The 12,537-nt window shown below is 42.0% G+C and overlaps 1 protein-coding gene across 6 annotated transcripts; it reads left to right on the top strand.

Moving 5' to 3' along the window:
• The first annotated feature begins 47 nt into the window (after nucleotides 1-47).
• On the top strand, nucleotides 48-11,680 carry LOC118395497 (centrosomal protein of 44 kDa). Of its 6 annotated transcripts, XM_052464687.1 has the most exons (12): nucleotides 48-137; nucleotides 325-354; nucleotides 846-944; nucleotides 5,968-6,115; nucleotides 8,820-8,966; nucleotides 9,169-9,264; nucleotides 10,016-10,162; nucleotides 10,293-10,508; nucleotides 10,786-10,852; nucleotides 10,993-11,111; nucleotides 11,372-11,409; nucleotides 11,549-11,680. In XM_052464687.1, exons 3-12 carry the CDS (start codon nucleotides 853-855, stop codon nucleotides 11,595-11,597), a joined length of 1,119 nt encoding a protein of 372 aa, XP_052320647.1. In that variant the 5' UTR covers nucleotides 48-137; nucleotides 325-354; nucleotides 846-852; the 3' UTR covers nucleotides 11,598-11,680. The 6 variants fall into 6 exon arrangements, with proteins under 6 accessions (XP_052320647.1, XP_052320649.1, XP_052320646.1 ...); XM_052464689.1 differs by lacking the exons at nucleotides 48-137; nucleotides 325-354 and adding an exon at nucleotides 141-284; XM_052464686.1 differs by lacking the exons at nucleotides 48-137; nucleotides 325-354 and adding an exon at nucleotides 458-599.
• Nucleotides 11,681-12,537: the final 857 nt, after the last annotated feature.

The raw sequence follows: 12,537 nt of genomic DNA, 5'->3' as shown, positions 1-12,537 counted from the left end.
TCAATATAGGGCTTCCTCAACTCCTCCTTTTCTCCCTCCTCTTTTCACACGCACAGTTGTCTGGTTTGACATTTCGCTTGTTATTGGTGGAAATGACGTGGCTGTAACTGAGTAAATCCATCTAACGATTGTGAATGGTACTTAACTATGATATATACACAGTCTTTCAATTGTTTTGTTTAAAAATATTATTCTAGAAAAAATGTCGGCCTACACAGAAATCCATTGGACTTTTTACAAAAAAATCTGCAGTGCATTGCTTTGTTTCTTCTAACACATTAAAGGTAGCTAACCAGAATACTTTTGTTTTCCTTTCAACTACAGACAGAAAAGACGGCGTTTTACATGGATTTAGTAAGTTCAGCTTGTTTCATAAGTCGTCGTCAGTTTACCATCGACATTAAAACCAGAAGTCTACAACCAAAACTTTTACCGGCATGTAGCTACGAATGTGCTCTTTTGAATCTTCCTTCTAGTTTTTCTGATTCACTTATCATGGCAACCAATCGCGGCAGTTATGTTATTTACCCGGGCAAAACAAACTAAATATATGCCCAGTTAGCGAGCTAATTTGGCAAGCCCTTCTACTTAAATACAAGGTAATTTATTATATTTTGTGTTATGGTATGTTTCAGTAGCTGCTACAACGTGTCACCTCAACAAAATCTAACGTTAGCAAGTAACATGCTGGAAAGCTGTGTTGGTAGCTAGCCAACATTTAACGTTACATAGCTAACGTTATATTGTTTGTTAGTTAGCTAGTTGGTGTTTTATCCATTCGTTGCAAAATTAGTTAAATGGGAGAATTGTGGTAACGTTACCTGTCTGTCATTTGCATCTTCAAGGTCCACAATGATGTCAACCGGTGATTTGAAAGGATGTCTTCGGAAGCTGGATGCTCAACTACGGGCATTGAAGTACCCAAGAGAGGTCGACTATAATGGGTATGTTAGCTAGGTCATGGATTAAAAAAAATGGTGCCAGTGCTAACTAAACAATTGTGCCAAGTTCGTTCCCAAACTTTTTGAGGGAAGGAGCCAGCTTTACAATCTGTCGGCACCTGTGTTGTGGTTGTTCAGTTGATGGCCACATGACGGCTCCACAATTCAGTCTCTTAGTTGCAGTGTAGGAGATGTTTGAACATTTATGTCATTTTTACATGCTTACATTGGATAAATAAATCCCCCATATATTTATTCATTCATTCTGATATCTAGTGAGCTCCAAACGTATTGGGGCAGTAACCATTTTTGTTGTTTGGCTCTGTACTCCAGCACCTTATTTGACCATCAGGTGTTCCAAGACTGGTGGACAGTGGGTTGACACTTTGGATTTGAAATGATACAATGATTGAGTTTAAAGTGCAGAATGTCAGCTTTCATTTGAGGGCATGAACCGTTTAGAAATGACTATTTTTGTACATAGTCCCTCCATTTTTGCTATCAATATATAAATATAATAATATATGCCATTTAGCTGACGCTTTTATCCAAAGACTTACAATCATGTGTGCATACATTCTACGTATGTGTGGTCCCGGGAATCGAACCCACTACCCTGGCGTTACAAGCGCCATGCTCTACCAACTGAGCCACAGAAGGACCATCGTTATTAGATAGATCTGAATGAATCGTGAATAATGATGAATGAGAAAGTTCGATGCACAAATATCATACACCACCAAATGCTAATCTCCCCTGTTATTATATTGGGATAGGTTAGTATGTCTTGGGGTATGATATTTGTGAGTCTAACTTTCTCACTCATCATTATTTACAATTAATTCAGCACTATCTGTAATCATTGTAGCATCCCCATGAATGTATAAGTGTTTAGAAGCACATTATATTCTTAAAGTGAAAGTGACTCCAAAATGACACCATACATTATTTACCATTAATTTCTATTGGGCATAAAATAATCTGAAACGCAACCAAAACAAACAGCAAATGCATCCAACAAGTTTGTAGAGTCACAAGCTTGATGTAATCATTGCATGCTAGGAATATGGGATCAAATACTGAACTTTTGACAACTTTAATACACATGTTAATTTGTCTCAATACTTTTGGTCCCCTAAAAAGGGGGTCTATATGAAAATACCCTCAAATTTAAAACTGACAGTCAGTATTTGACTATTGGAGTACAGAGCCAAAACAACGTGTCACTTTCCCAATACTTTTGGAGCTCACTGTATACAGTATACATGGAGTATACCAAACATTAAGAACACCTTCCTAATAATGAGTTGCCCTCAGAGCATCAATTCATCGTGGCATGACTCTACAAGCTGTCAAGCGTTTCACAGGGATGCTGGCCCATGTTGACTCCAATGCTTCCCACATTTTTTTCAAGTTGGCTGGATGTCCTTTGTGTGGAGGACCTTGATACACACAGGAAACTGTTGAGTGTGAAAAACCCAGCAGTGTTGCAGCCCTTAACAAAAACTGGTGCCTCTGGCACCTACTAACATACCACGTTAAAAGGAACTGAAATATGTTGTCTTGCCCATTCACCTTCGGAATGGCACAAATACGGGATCGGAGCACCACCAGTACAGAGCTTGCTCAGGAATGGCAGCAGGCAGGTGTGAGTGCATCTGCACACACAGTGAGGTCGAAGACTTTTGGAGGATTGCCTGGTGTCAAGAAGGGCAGCACAGAAGCCACTTCTCTCCAGGAAAAACATCGGGGACAGACTGATATTCTGCAAAAGGTACAGGGATTGGACTGTTGAGGAATTGGGTAAAGTCATTTTCTCTGAAAAATCCCCTTTCCGGTTGTTTGGGGCATCCGGAAAAAAGCTTGTCCGGAGAAGACAAGGTCAGCGCTACCATCAGTCCTGCGTCATGCCAACAGTAAAGCATCCTGAGACCATTCATGTGTGGGGTTGCTTCTCAGCCAAGGGAGTGGGCTCACTCACAATTTTGCCTCAGAACACAGCCAGGAATAAAGAATGGTACCAACACATCCTCCAAGAGCAACTTCTCCCAACCATCCAGGAATCGTTTGGTGATGAACAATGCCTTTCCATGATGGAGCACCTTGCCACAAGGCAAAAGTGATACCTAAGTGGCTCGGGGAACAAACATCGATAGTTTGGGTCCAGGGCCAGGAAACTCCCCAGACCTTAATCCCATTGAGAACTTGTGGTCAATCCTGAAATGGCAGGTGGTCAAACAAAACCCCACAAATTCTGACAAACTCCAAGCAGAGATTATGCAAGAATGCGTTGCCATCAGTCAGGATGTGGCCCAGAAGTTAATTGACAGCATGCCAGGGCGGATTGCAGAGGTCTTGAAAAAGAAGGGTCAACACTACAAATATTGACTCTTTGCATCTTCATGTAATTGTCAATAAAGACCGTTGACACTCATGAAATGCTTGTAATTATACTTCAGTATTTCATAGTAACATCTGACAAAAATATTCTAAAGACACTGAAGCAACAAACTTTGTGAAAATTAATATTTGTCAGTAACTTTTTGCCATTTGTGTGTGTGTGTGTGTGTGTGTGTGTATACATATACATATACATATATAAATACATTTGATATTGTCCCCCCCCCCCATTTGCTAATTTATATATTTTTAAAAGTATGTTCACATAAGTATTCAGACCTTTTACTTAGTACTTTGTTGAAGCACCTTTGGCAGCAATTACAGCCTCAAGTCTTCTTGGCTATGATGCTACAAGCTTGGTACACCTGGATTTGGGGGAGTTTCTCCCATTCTTCTCTGCAGATCCTCTCAAGCTCTGTCAGGTTGGATGGAGAGCTTCACTCCACAGCTATTTCAGGTCTCTCCAGAGATGTTCGATCAGGTTAAAGCCTGGGCTCTGGCTGGGCTATTCAAGGACATTCAGAGACTCATCCCGAAGCCACTCTTGTGATGTCTTGGCTGTGTGCTTAGGGTCATTTTCCTGTTGGAAGATGAACCCTCGCCCCAGTCTGAGGTCCTGTCCACTTTGGAGCAGGTTTTCATCAAGGATCTTTCTGTACTTTGCTTTGTTCATCTTTGCCTCGATCCTGACTAGTCTCCCATTCCCCACAGCATGATGCTGCCACCGCCATGCTTCACCGTATGGATGGTGCCATGTTTCCTCCAGATGTGACGCTTGGCATTTAGGCCTAAGTGTTCAATCTTGGTTTCATCAGATCAGAGAATCTTGTTTCTCATGGGTCGGATCCCCCTTTGCAGAATACCAATAATTCTTCGGGGCATGGATTCTACAAGTCGTGAATGTTCCACATTCATGTTGGTACATGCTGACGCGATGGTGTCATGCAGTTGCTGCAGATTTGTCAGCGGTACACCACTGCAACCAGCCTATACTGTTGACACCAGGCAGTGTCCATAGACTCTGCCATCAGTATGACGCAACATCTCATCTGGTTTGGGCTTCGTGGGACTATCATTTGTTTTTCAACAGGACAATGACCCAAAACGACTCCAGGCTGTGTAAGGGCTATTTGACCAAGAAGGAGAGTGATTGAGTGCTGCATCAGATGAGCTGGCTGCCACAATCACCTGACCTCAACCCAATTGAGATGGTTTGGGATGAGTTGGACCGCAGAGTGAAGGAAAAGCAGCCAACAAGTTCTCGGCATATGTGGGAATTCCTTCGGCTGTTGGAAAAGCATTCCAGGTGAAGCTGGTTGAGAGAATGCCAAGAGTGTGCAAAGCTGTCATCAAGGCAAAGGGTGGCTACTTTGAAGAATGTCAAATATATGTAATTTTTTGGGGGTTACTACATGGTTCCATATGTGTTCTGTCATAGTTTTGATCTCTTCACTATTATTCTACAAATATTAACCATTCATGCAGTATCTAATAATATTTTGGGCAGATGAGACCTTGAAGGAGACTCAGGTGTGCATATGGTAGCATTTCTCATGATTTAATATTTTGTTCCACCATGAGCCTAATTTCCAATGATCCCATTGCTATGATGAGCATATCTGACCAGCTCTTTATCCAGGTTGTGGGGTCGCTGATTTCTATGGCCTTTGTCCATTACACTCAGTATTTGTCTTGAAAGTGCCAACACATTGCAAGTGTGATGACATATGGAACTTGTGATGAATTAAGAATGAAAATTCAGGCTAGAATTAATATTATCAACAGTCTGTATGATGTGCTTACGTGCTATAGGCAAACCTCTGTAGTGTAGGATAATGTCACAAGACTGGATGTTTCCCATATGGGACCCTATTCCCCAGATAGTGCACTACTTTTGACTATGGGCCCATAAGGCTCTGTTTTAAAAAAATTGCACTTTATAGGGTGCTATTTGCGACAAAGACTAAATGATTTGGCTGGAAGACAGACTAAACATCTATAGTCCTATAAACATCCAGATTGGGGCTGTAGCCATGGGTACAGTTCATGGTCTGGGTTTGTTTTGAAGTCTCCGGCAGGTGGCAGAGGGGGTTGTACGGAGCCCTGCCCGACTATAACTCTGTTTGTAAACATGCTTTACATTAACCAGTCGTGGGTCCCCCTCTGACGAGGACTCCAGTCTGCACAACTGGTGAGCAGGGAAGCAGGAATTCCTTTTGAAGTGAAGAGCGTCAAACACAATATGCTTGGAATTTTAAAAATTATGTGGCTCAAATACAATTTTCTGTGGATGTGAGATCATTTTAAAACAAGACAAAAGGTTGGCTACTTTTCAAATGTGTATATACATTTATTCTAGTTTTTATCGAACTCGTTTGTCAAAATGTGTTGGGCTGTGTTTAGACAGGCAGGTCATTTCTTATTTTTTACACTAATTGGTATTTTGACCAATAACATCAGATCTTTATGAGAGCTGATCTGATTGGTCAAAAGTTTTTGTTGTCAAAATCGGTCTACCTGTCTGAACAGAGCATTATTGTCATATATTTTTAGGCCTCAATGATACTAATGCATATGAAAACAGTAGTACACATTGTAAAACACAATCTATGCTTTATCTCTACAGCTTAGCCAAAGGGGATCCTTCTGCCTTTCTCCCCATAGTGAGTTATGCATTCATCTCCTATTCACCACACCTTGCTGAACACCTGGTGGGCTTCGGAGTGGAACTCACTGGGAAGAACGACCTACGTTTTATCGAATGCATCTACAAGGTAAATCCACACACTGATTTTATTGTGTTCTTTTAAAAAAAATGTAAGGGTAATAGTGTACAGTACCTGTCAAAAGTTTGGACAAGGGTTTCTTTATTTTCCACATTGTAGAATAATAGTGAAGACATCAAAACTATGAAACAACACACATGGAATCATGTAGTAACCAAAAAAGTGTTAAGCAAACCAAAATATATTTTAAATTCTTCAAAGTAGCCACCCTTTGCTTTGATGACAGCTTTGCACACTCTTGACATTCTCTCAACCAGCTTCATGAGGAATGCAATATCCAATTGTTAGTTATAGTCTTGTCTCATTTCTGCAACTCCCGTATAGACTCGGGAGTGGCGATGGTCGAGAGCCGTGCGTCCTCCACAACCCAACCCAACCACTGCTTCTTTGACGCAATGCCCACTTTACTACATGATTCTGTGTTATTTCATAGTTTTGATGTCTTGACTATTATTCTACAATGTAGAAAATAGTAAAAATAAAGAAACCCTTGAATGAGTAGGTGTGTCCAAACTTTTGACTGGGTACTGTAGGTTAACATGTTTCTGTGACATAGCCTTAGTATTTAACTATCATCATGCACAGTGTAGGGATTTGACTCCATAGGTCTCCGTTAGAATGGTAGGTCGAAGACGCAGAGTGTCTGTGTTCTAATGACTAACACCTTTCGTGATGAAATCATGATTTTGAATGAATTCCCCCCTGCAGCAATCCCACATCTAGACCTACCCGACTGAGAAACACATTGGCATCACTCCCCAGTTGACTGTATTATCTCCCAGGCTCGCTCCTTCATGCCCTCCCTATGATTTAATGCTCTGTTCATTCACTGCGTGCTGGGATCTTTCCTGGGTCCTACTTTTCCAGTAGGCTCCCCACCACCGCTCTCCCCATGTGGCCCCATGCAGTGTCGGAACAGTTTCTCCCAATAGCAGGGACTCTCCTCTAGATCCCCTCTCTCATACATCAGTTATCGTCGTGATGGTTCAAAATGGCAAAGTGTTTCCAGTTGTTTCCTCACAGGCAACGGACACACACACTCGCACACTGTGACTTCAGTTTATTCCTTGGGGTCTCCTGAGGCCAACGGCTGTCTACCCAGACGCTCTGCTGTGGTTTAACCCCTCCAAGCTTGAGCTGAACTGTAATATTTTCCCCTAATACAAACACATGGAAGACATTGCTATTGCATCACTCACTACCAATAAAGTCCTTTTGAAACAGTGCAGGGTTTCCCCTGTAGAAGTTAAAGGTAGGCTACATGTGGGATTCCTTTTCATTCCTGTGGTGCTCAAATGACATGAATGGAGTCTTAAAGTTGTCTAGAAATTCCATGAATTCTTATCTATGGGAAATGTCCCACTGTTGGATTTCCCTTTTTCATGATATTGTGCTTGGTCAGGTCAAGGCTAAGCCATTTCCTTCATCGCGCGTTCTAATATTACAGCTCCTTTCTCATCACAACCAACTGAGGACTTGGAAGGAATGACTTGTGTACATGCATCAAGGGTTTTTCAGTCTTTTTGTTGAGGCTGTACTGTAGCCTCTGTTAACCCTGCTATCAGAACCAGAAGGGTTTTCACTGAGCGGGCCCTGATCTGCAGCATCTGTATTTAAAACACTCTCTGGTGGTGTTTCCTTCCATCTGGCAACCGGTGGTCGGCAGCACAGCGTCCTTGAGCAATTATTTTATAAAGGCTCACATGAAATCCTGATTCCTGCGGTGAACACAGGAACTCCATGTTGGTCCAAGTTCTCATCTCGGATCAGAATCCCCTCTTCTGTTTTCTTAGTGCTGAAGCCGCAGGCGAGCTATCTGCCTCTCACAGCGGTTAATTTTGGCGAGAGGAGAAGGAGAAGGAAGATCGAGACCCTCTGGCTGGCGCCCAGTCACTGCTTCGCCTGGCTGCCACACACACACACACAAATATGGGAGACAGATTGGGCCGACACACCAGCAGCATTTCATACAGAAGACGGTGCAAAGAGGAGGCAAGCCATTTGCTCTGCATTATAGTCGGTGTAACAGGGAAGCACTCATTCAGCCCTCCTGCCATACCTACTGCCATCTTTCCCTGAACTCATGTCAACTATAGTGAGTTTTACAATTATCAGTAGAATGTTTTGATTTGTCATATGTGTTCCAGCTCCTATTATTCCCTTTTCATGTGTATCCCTTGCCTCGATACATTTAATTCACATCATTTTTTGGAAGGGAAAACAAACTCTATATACTTTTTTTTTTAAATGATTACAACCAAATGGAAACTGTAGAAAATATAATGGACCTACATTTATACTGTTTCTTGACTGTGTCCAGCTCACTAATAATCATTCAAATGAAACCGAGACAGTCGGGTAGCATCAAATTGCAAAAGCATTGGATACAGGACAATTTCTTTGCACCTTTTGATGGTGAAGAAATGAACACATTTTCAGTGTGACCCTCTGGACCTTCTTGAAGAACGAATGTGGCCCCCGGCGCAAAATGAGTTTAAAACCCCTGTACCAGATACTTTGCAATGTCATTTTCAGTTCTCTTCAATGACAATTCAATGAATATGGTTTTGCTCTTTGTTTTTTTACTGTTTGAATGAAAAAACAACCATGGTGTATTTTTGATTTAGAACATTTTTCAACAGGGCAAATTCAGCTGTGTGTGTCATACTGTCTATTGTTCACCCACGTCTAGGTACTTCGGGATCTCTTCCACTACAAACCCGTCCTGACCAAGCAGCAGCTCCTCCAGTTTGGCTATGCAGAAAGAAAGACCTGCATCCTCTGTGATGTCATCGCCTTCGCCCTGCAGAAACACAAAGAGCTCAGCAAAGGCAACAAGGTCAGTCTGTCTCCCTCCGCTTTGACGAGCCTAGAGCAAAGCGTATCATCAACGACATGATAATGATGATACGGTATTCACGGTTCAATTAACTATTGCACCCTCTTGATCAGACCATGTCTGTATTGTAATAGAGAATGTGTTCTCAATAGCCTACCTGGTAAAAGAAAATGTCCATGTCTTGCATCTGTGCGTGTTGCAGCCAAAGCCGAGAGCTCGTTTTCAGGCCTCGAGTTCAGACTCCAAAAGTGAGGCTCTCCCATTTCAGGCTGAAACAATGAACCCCATGGCCACCACAGTAAGTCTTTGCCAAGGACATGACAGTGTAGACCAACAGACCTGTTCAACTCTCTACACTATCAAAAAGGCCTGACCTATCCTAGTTAAATAAAGATTAAATAAAACATTTTAAAATAATAAAATTGTCCATTGTAATGCTGCATGAGTAGCATCTATCTCAAGGCCATCAGACTGTTAAACAGCCACCACTAACATTGAGTGGCTGCTGCCAACACACTGTCATTGACACTGACCCAACTCCAGCCATTTTAATAATGGGAATTGATGGGAAATTATGTAAATATATCACTAGCCACTTTAAACAATGCTACCTTATATAATGTTACTTACCCTACATTATTCATCTCATATGCATATGTATATACTGTACTCTACATCATCGACTGCATCCTTATGTAACACATGTATCACTAGCCACTTTAACTATGCCACTTTGTTTAACACACTCATCTCATATGTATATACTGTACTCGATACCATCTACTGTATGCTGCTCTGTACCATCACTCATTCATATATCCTTATGTACATGTTCCTTATCCCCTTACACTGTGTATAAGACAGTAGTTTTGGAATTGTTAGTTAGATTACTTGTTGGTTATCACTGCATTGTCGGAACTAGAAGCACAAGCATTTCGCAACACTGCATTTAACATCTGCTAACCATGTGTATGTGACAAATAAAATTTGATTTGATGAGTACATGGCCCGACCTAAACATGACTAGGTGAGATGGTTCTTTCCCACAGTTGTCCCTAAGCAGGCCACTAGTGGAGAGACACATTGGGGGTGACTCCTGGGTCTCCTCTAGTAGAACCTCCGATAATGAAGAGTCTGAGGAGGAGGGGCTGGGACTGGAGGAGGTCCAGAACCAAGCACCTACAGTCCCTCAAACAGTGAGTACCAGCATACTTCTCCACAATTATAAGCACAGACACACACGCAGCCCTTCTCTCTGTAACACATAGCACCAAAGTGACACACACAAACACACACACACAGAATGGATTGTGACCACCTTTCCAGGACCTGGTGGTGGAGGGGAGGCTGGCAGCGCTGGAGGTCCAGCTGCCACAGATCCAGACTAGGCTGGGGAGGCTCTCGGCCCTGGAGCAGAGGCTGGAGCTTCTAGAGAAGGCCTCGGCCGGGAGGATCACTATAGACAAGCACCAGTGGGAGAACCTGGAGAGCAGAGTGCTACTGCTGGAGACCAGACTGACCCTCTCCACAGCCATGGCCCAGGTGTGTGTGTGTGTGTGTCCGTCCGTCCGTCCATATCCATTGCAAAGGGATTATTGGATACTCTGTCAGCCATGGCCCAGGTAGGAAGGGATCTTTACACCACATCTGTCTGATCTGGAGATTCTTCTAAAGAACTCTCCTTACCTCTATCTAATGACAAGTAGAAGCAGATGTTGAACTAATGATGTCAGTCCATTCTAGAATGTCTACTGTATCTCTGTTTGCTGGTTAAAGATGGGAAAATGTACAGCTTTCAAGGTTTTTTTTCCCCCTCTAGGAGTCGTTGTCACTTATCAATGGAGGTTGGAGTCATCACATGGCGGATAATGCAACAGAAGTCACTGGTTGGAACTGATTTGGACAAAAGTGTCTTAGTATTAGTAGTATTATTGAGGCCATCGTATACAACAACTGAAATACAGTAATAGAAAGATCAAATTCCCAGTGTGATATAAAAGTTCAACTGATGCTCACATACCCTTAGAGTCAAGACCCAGTCCTCCAGAGAGCCTCCTACACAACTCTGGCTGTGAGCGTCCTCAGTCTTCCACCCCTTCTGCTAGCTATCCCATCAGCCCCTGTGTGACAACGGCACCCCCAGAGGTAATGGCAGATATTACAAGTAAATATAATGGAAACATTAGACTATTTGGGCTGGATTCAATCTGTCGTATTGTGAAAGAGCCACGTTGGACGTGGATTTTGACATTTTAAAGGCAATGTTCGAGGAGACTTCATTCACGGTAAACTCTGCATATGCCAACTCAATTGGAAATTACCATCAAATTTTTACGCGGATCTTCCGCAATACGGATTAAATCAAGCCCTTTGTTTTTCATTCTGTCTTGACTCATTTTCTTTAGGAGAATATGAAAGAGAGATTGGAAAGGATAGCCAACATGTAAGTACTCTAGATCGATGTTGTATTCCCTCTAATGTTAACCCGGGCTAATACACCATCTACTGTATATAAAATAATACTGCATTTGTTTAACTTAATTTCATTATTTACTTAGTTTTGTTCTTCTCCTTTGTTTTAGGATGAAAGACACGTCCAGCCTTTTAAGAAGTATTGAACCCTCAATGTAAATTCAGACTTTAAAAAGATATGTATTTTTGTAATTGATCTCCAGATTAGCATGTGAGTGATGAATAAAGGTATCATGGATAAATATCGGTTGTGTTCACAATCCATTATATACAGTACCAGTCAAAGTTTGGACACACCTACTCATTCAAGGGTTTTTCTTATTTGTACTATTTTCTACATTGTAGGATAATAGTGAAAACATCAACACTATGAAATAACACCTATGGAATCATGTAGTAACTAAAAAAAGCGTTAAACAAACAAAATATATTTTATTTTAGATTCTTCAAAGTAGCCACTCTTTGTCTTGACAGCTTTGCACACTCTTGGCATTCTCTCAACCAGCTTCATGAGGAATGCTTTTCCAACAGTCTTAAAGAAATTCCCACATGTCCTGAGCACTTGTTGGTTGCTTTTCCTTCTCTGCGGTCCAACTCATCCCAAACCATCTCAATTGGTTTGAGGTTGGGTGATTGTGGAGGCCAGGTCATCTGATGCTGCACTCCATCACTCTCCTGCTTGGTTAAATAGCCCTTACACAGCCTGGAGGTGTGTTTTGGGTCATTGTACTGTTGAAAAATAAATGATAGTCCCACTAAACGCAAACCAGATGGGATGGTTTAGCGCCATGATGGTTAAGTGTGCCTTGAATTCTAAATTAATCACTGACCGTGTCGCCAGCAAAGCAACCCTACACCATTTTTTGTTTTTTTAGCTTTTTTTATTTAACTAGGCAAGTCGGTTAAGAACAAATTCTAATTTGCAATGACGGCCTACAGGGGAACAGTGGGTTAACTGCCTTGTTCAGGATTCAATCCTGCAACCTTTCAGTTTCTGGCCCAATGCTCTAACCACTAGGCTACCTGCCACACCATCACACCACCTCCATGCTTCACGGTGGGAACCACACATTCAGTGATCATCCGTTCACCAACTCTG

This window comes from Oncorhynchus keta, chromosome 16 (assembly GCF_023373465.1).
Source record: "Oncorhynchus keta strain PuntledgeMale-10-30-2019 chromosome 16, Oket_V2, whole genome shotgun sequence".
In the NCBI taxonomy this organism is placed as follows: Eukaryota; Metazoa; Chordata; class Actinopteri; order Salmoniformes; family Salmonidae; genus Oncorhynchus; species Oncorhynchus keta.
This window is presented reverse-complemented; position numbering and strand designations above follow the sequence as displayed.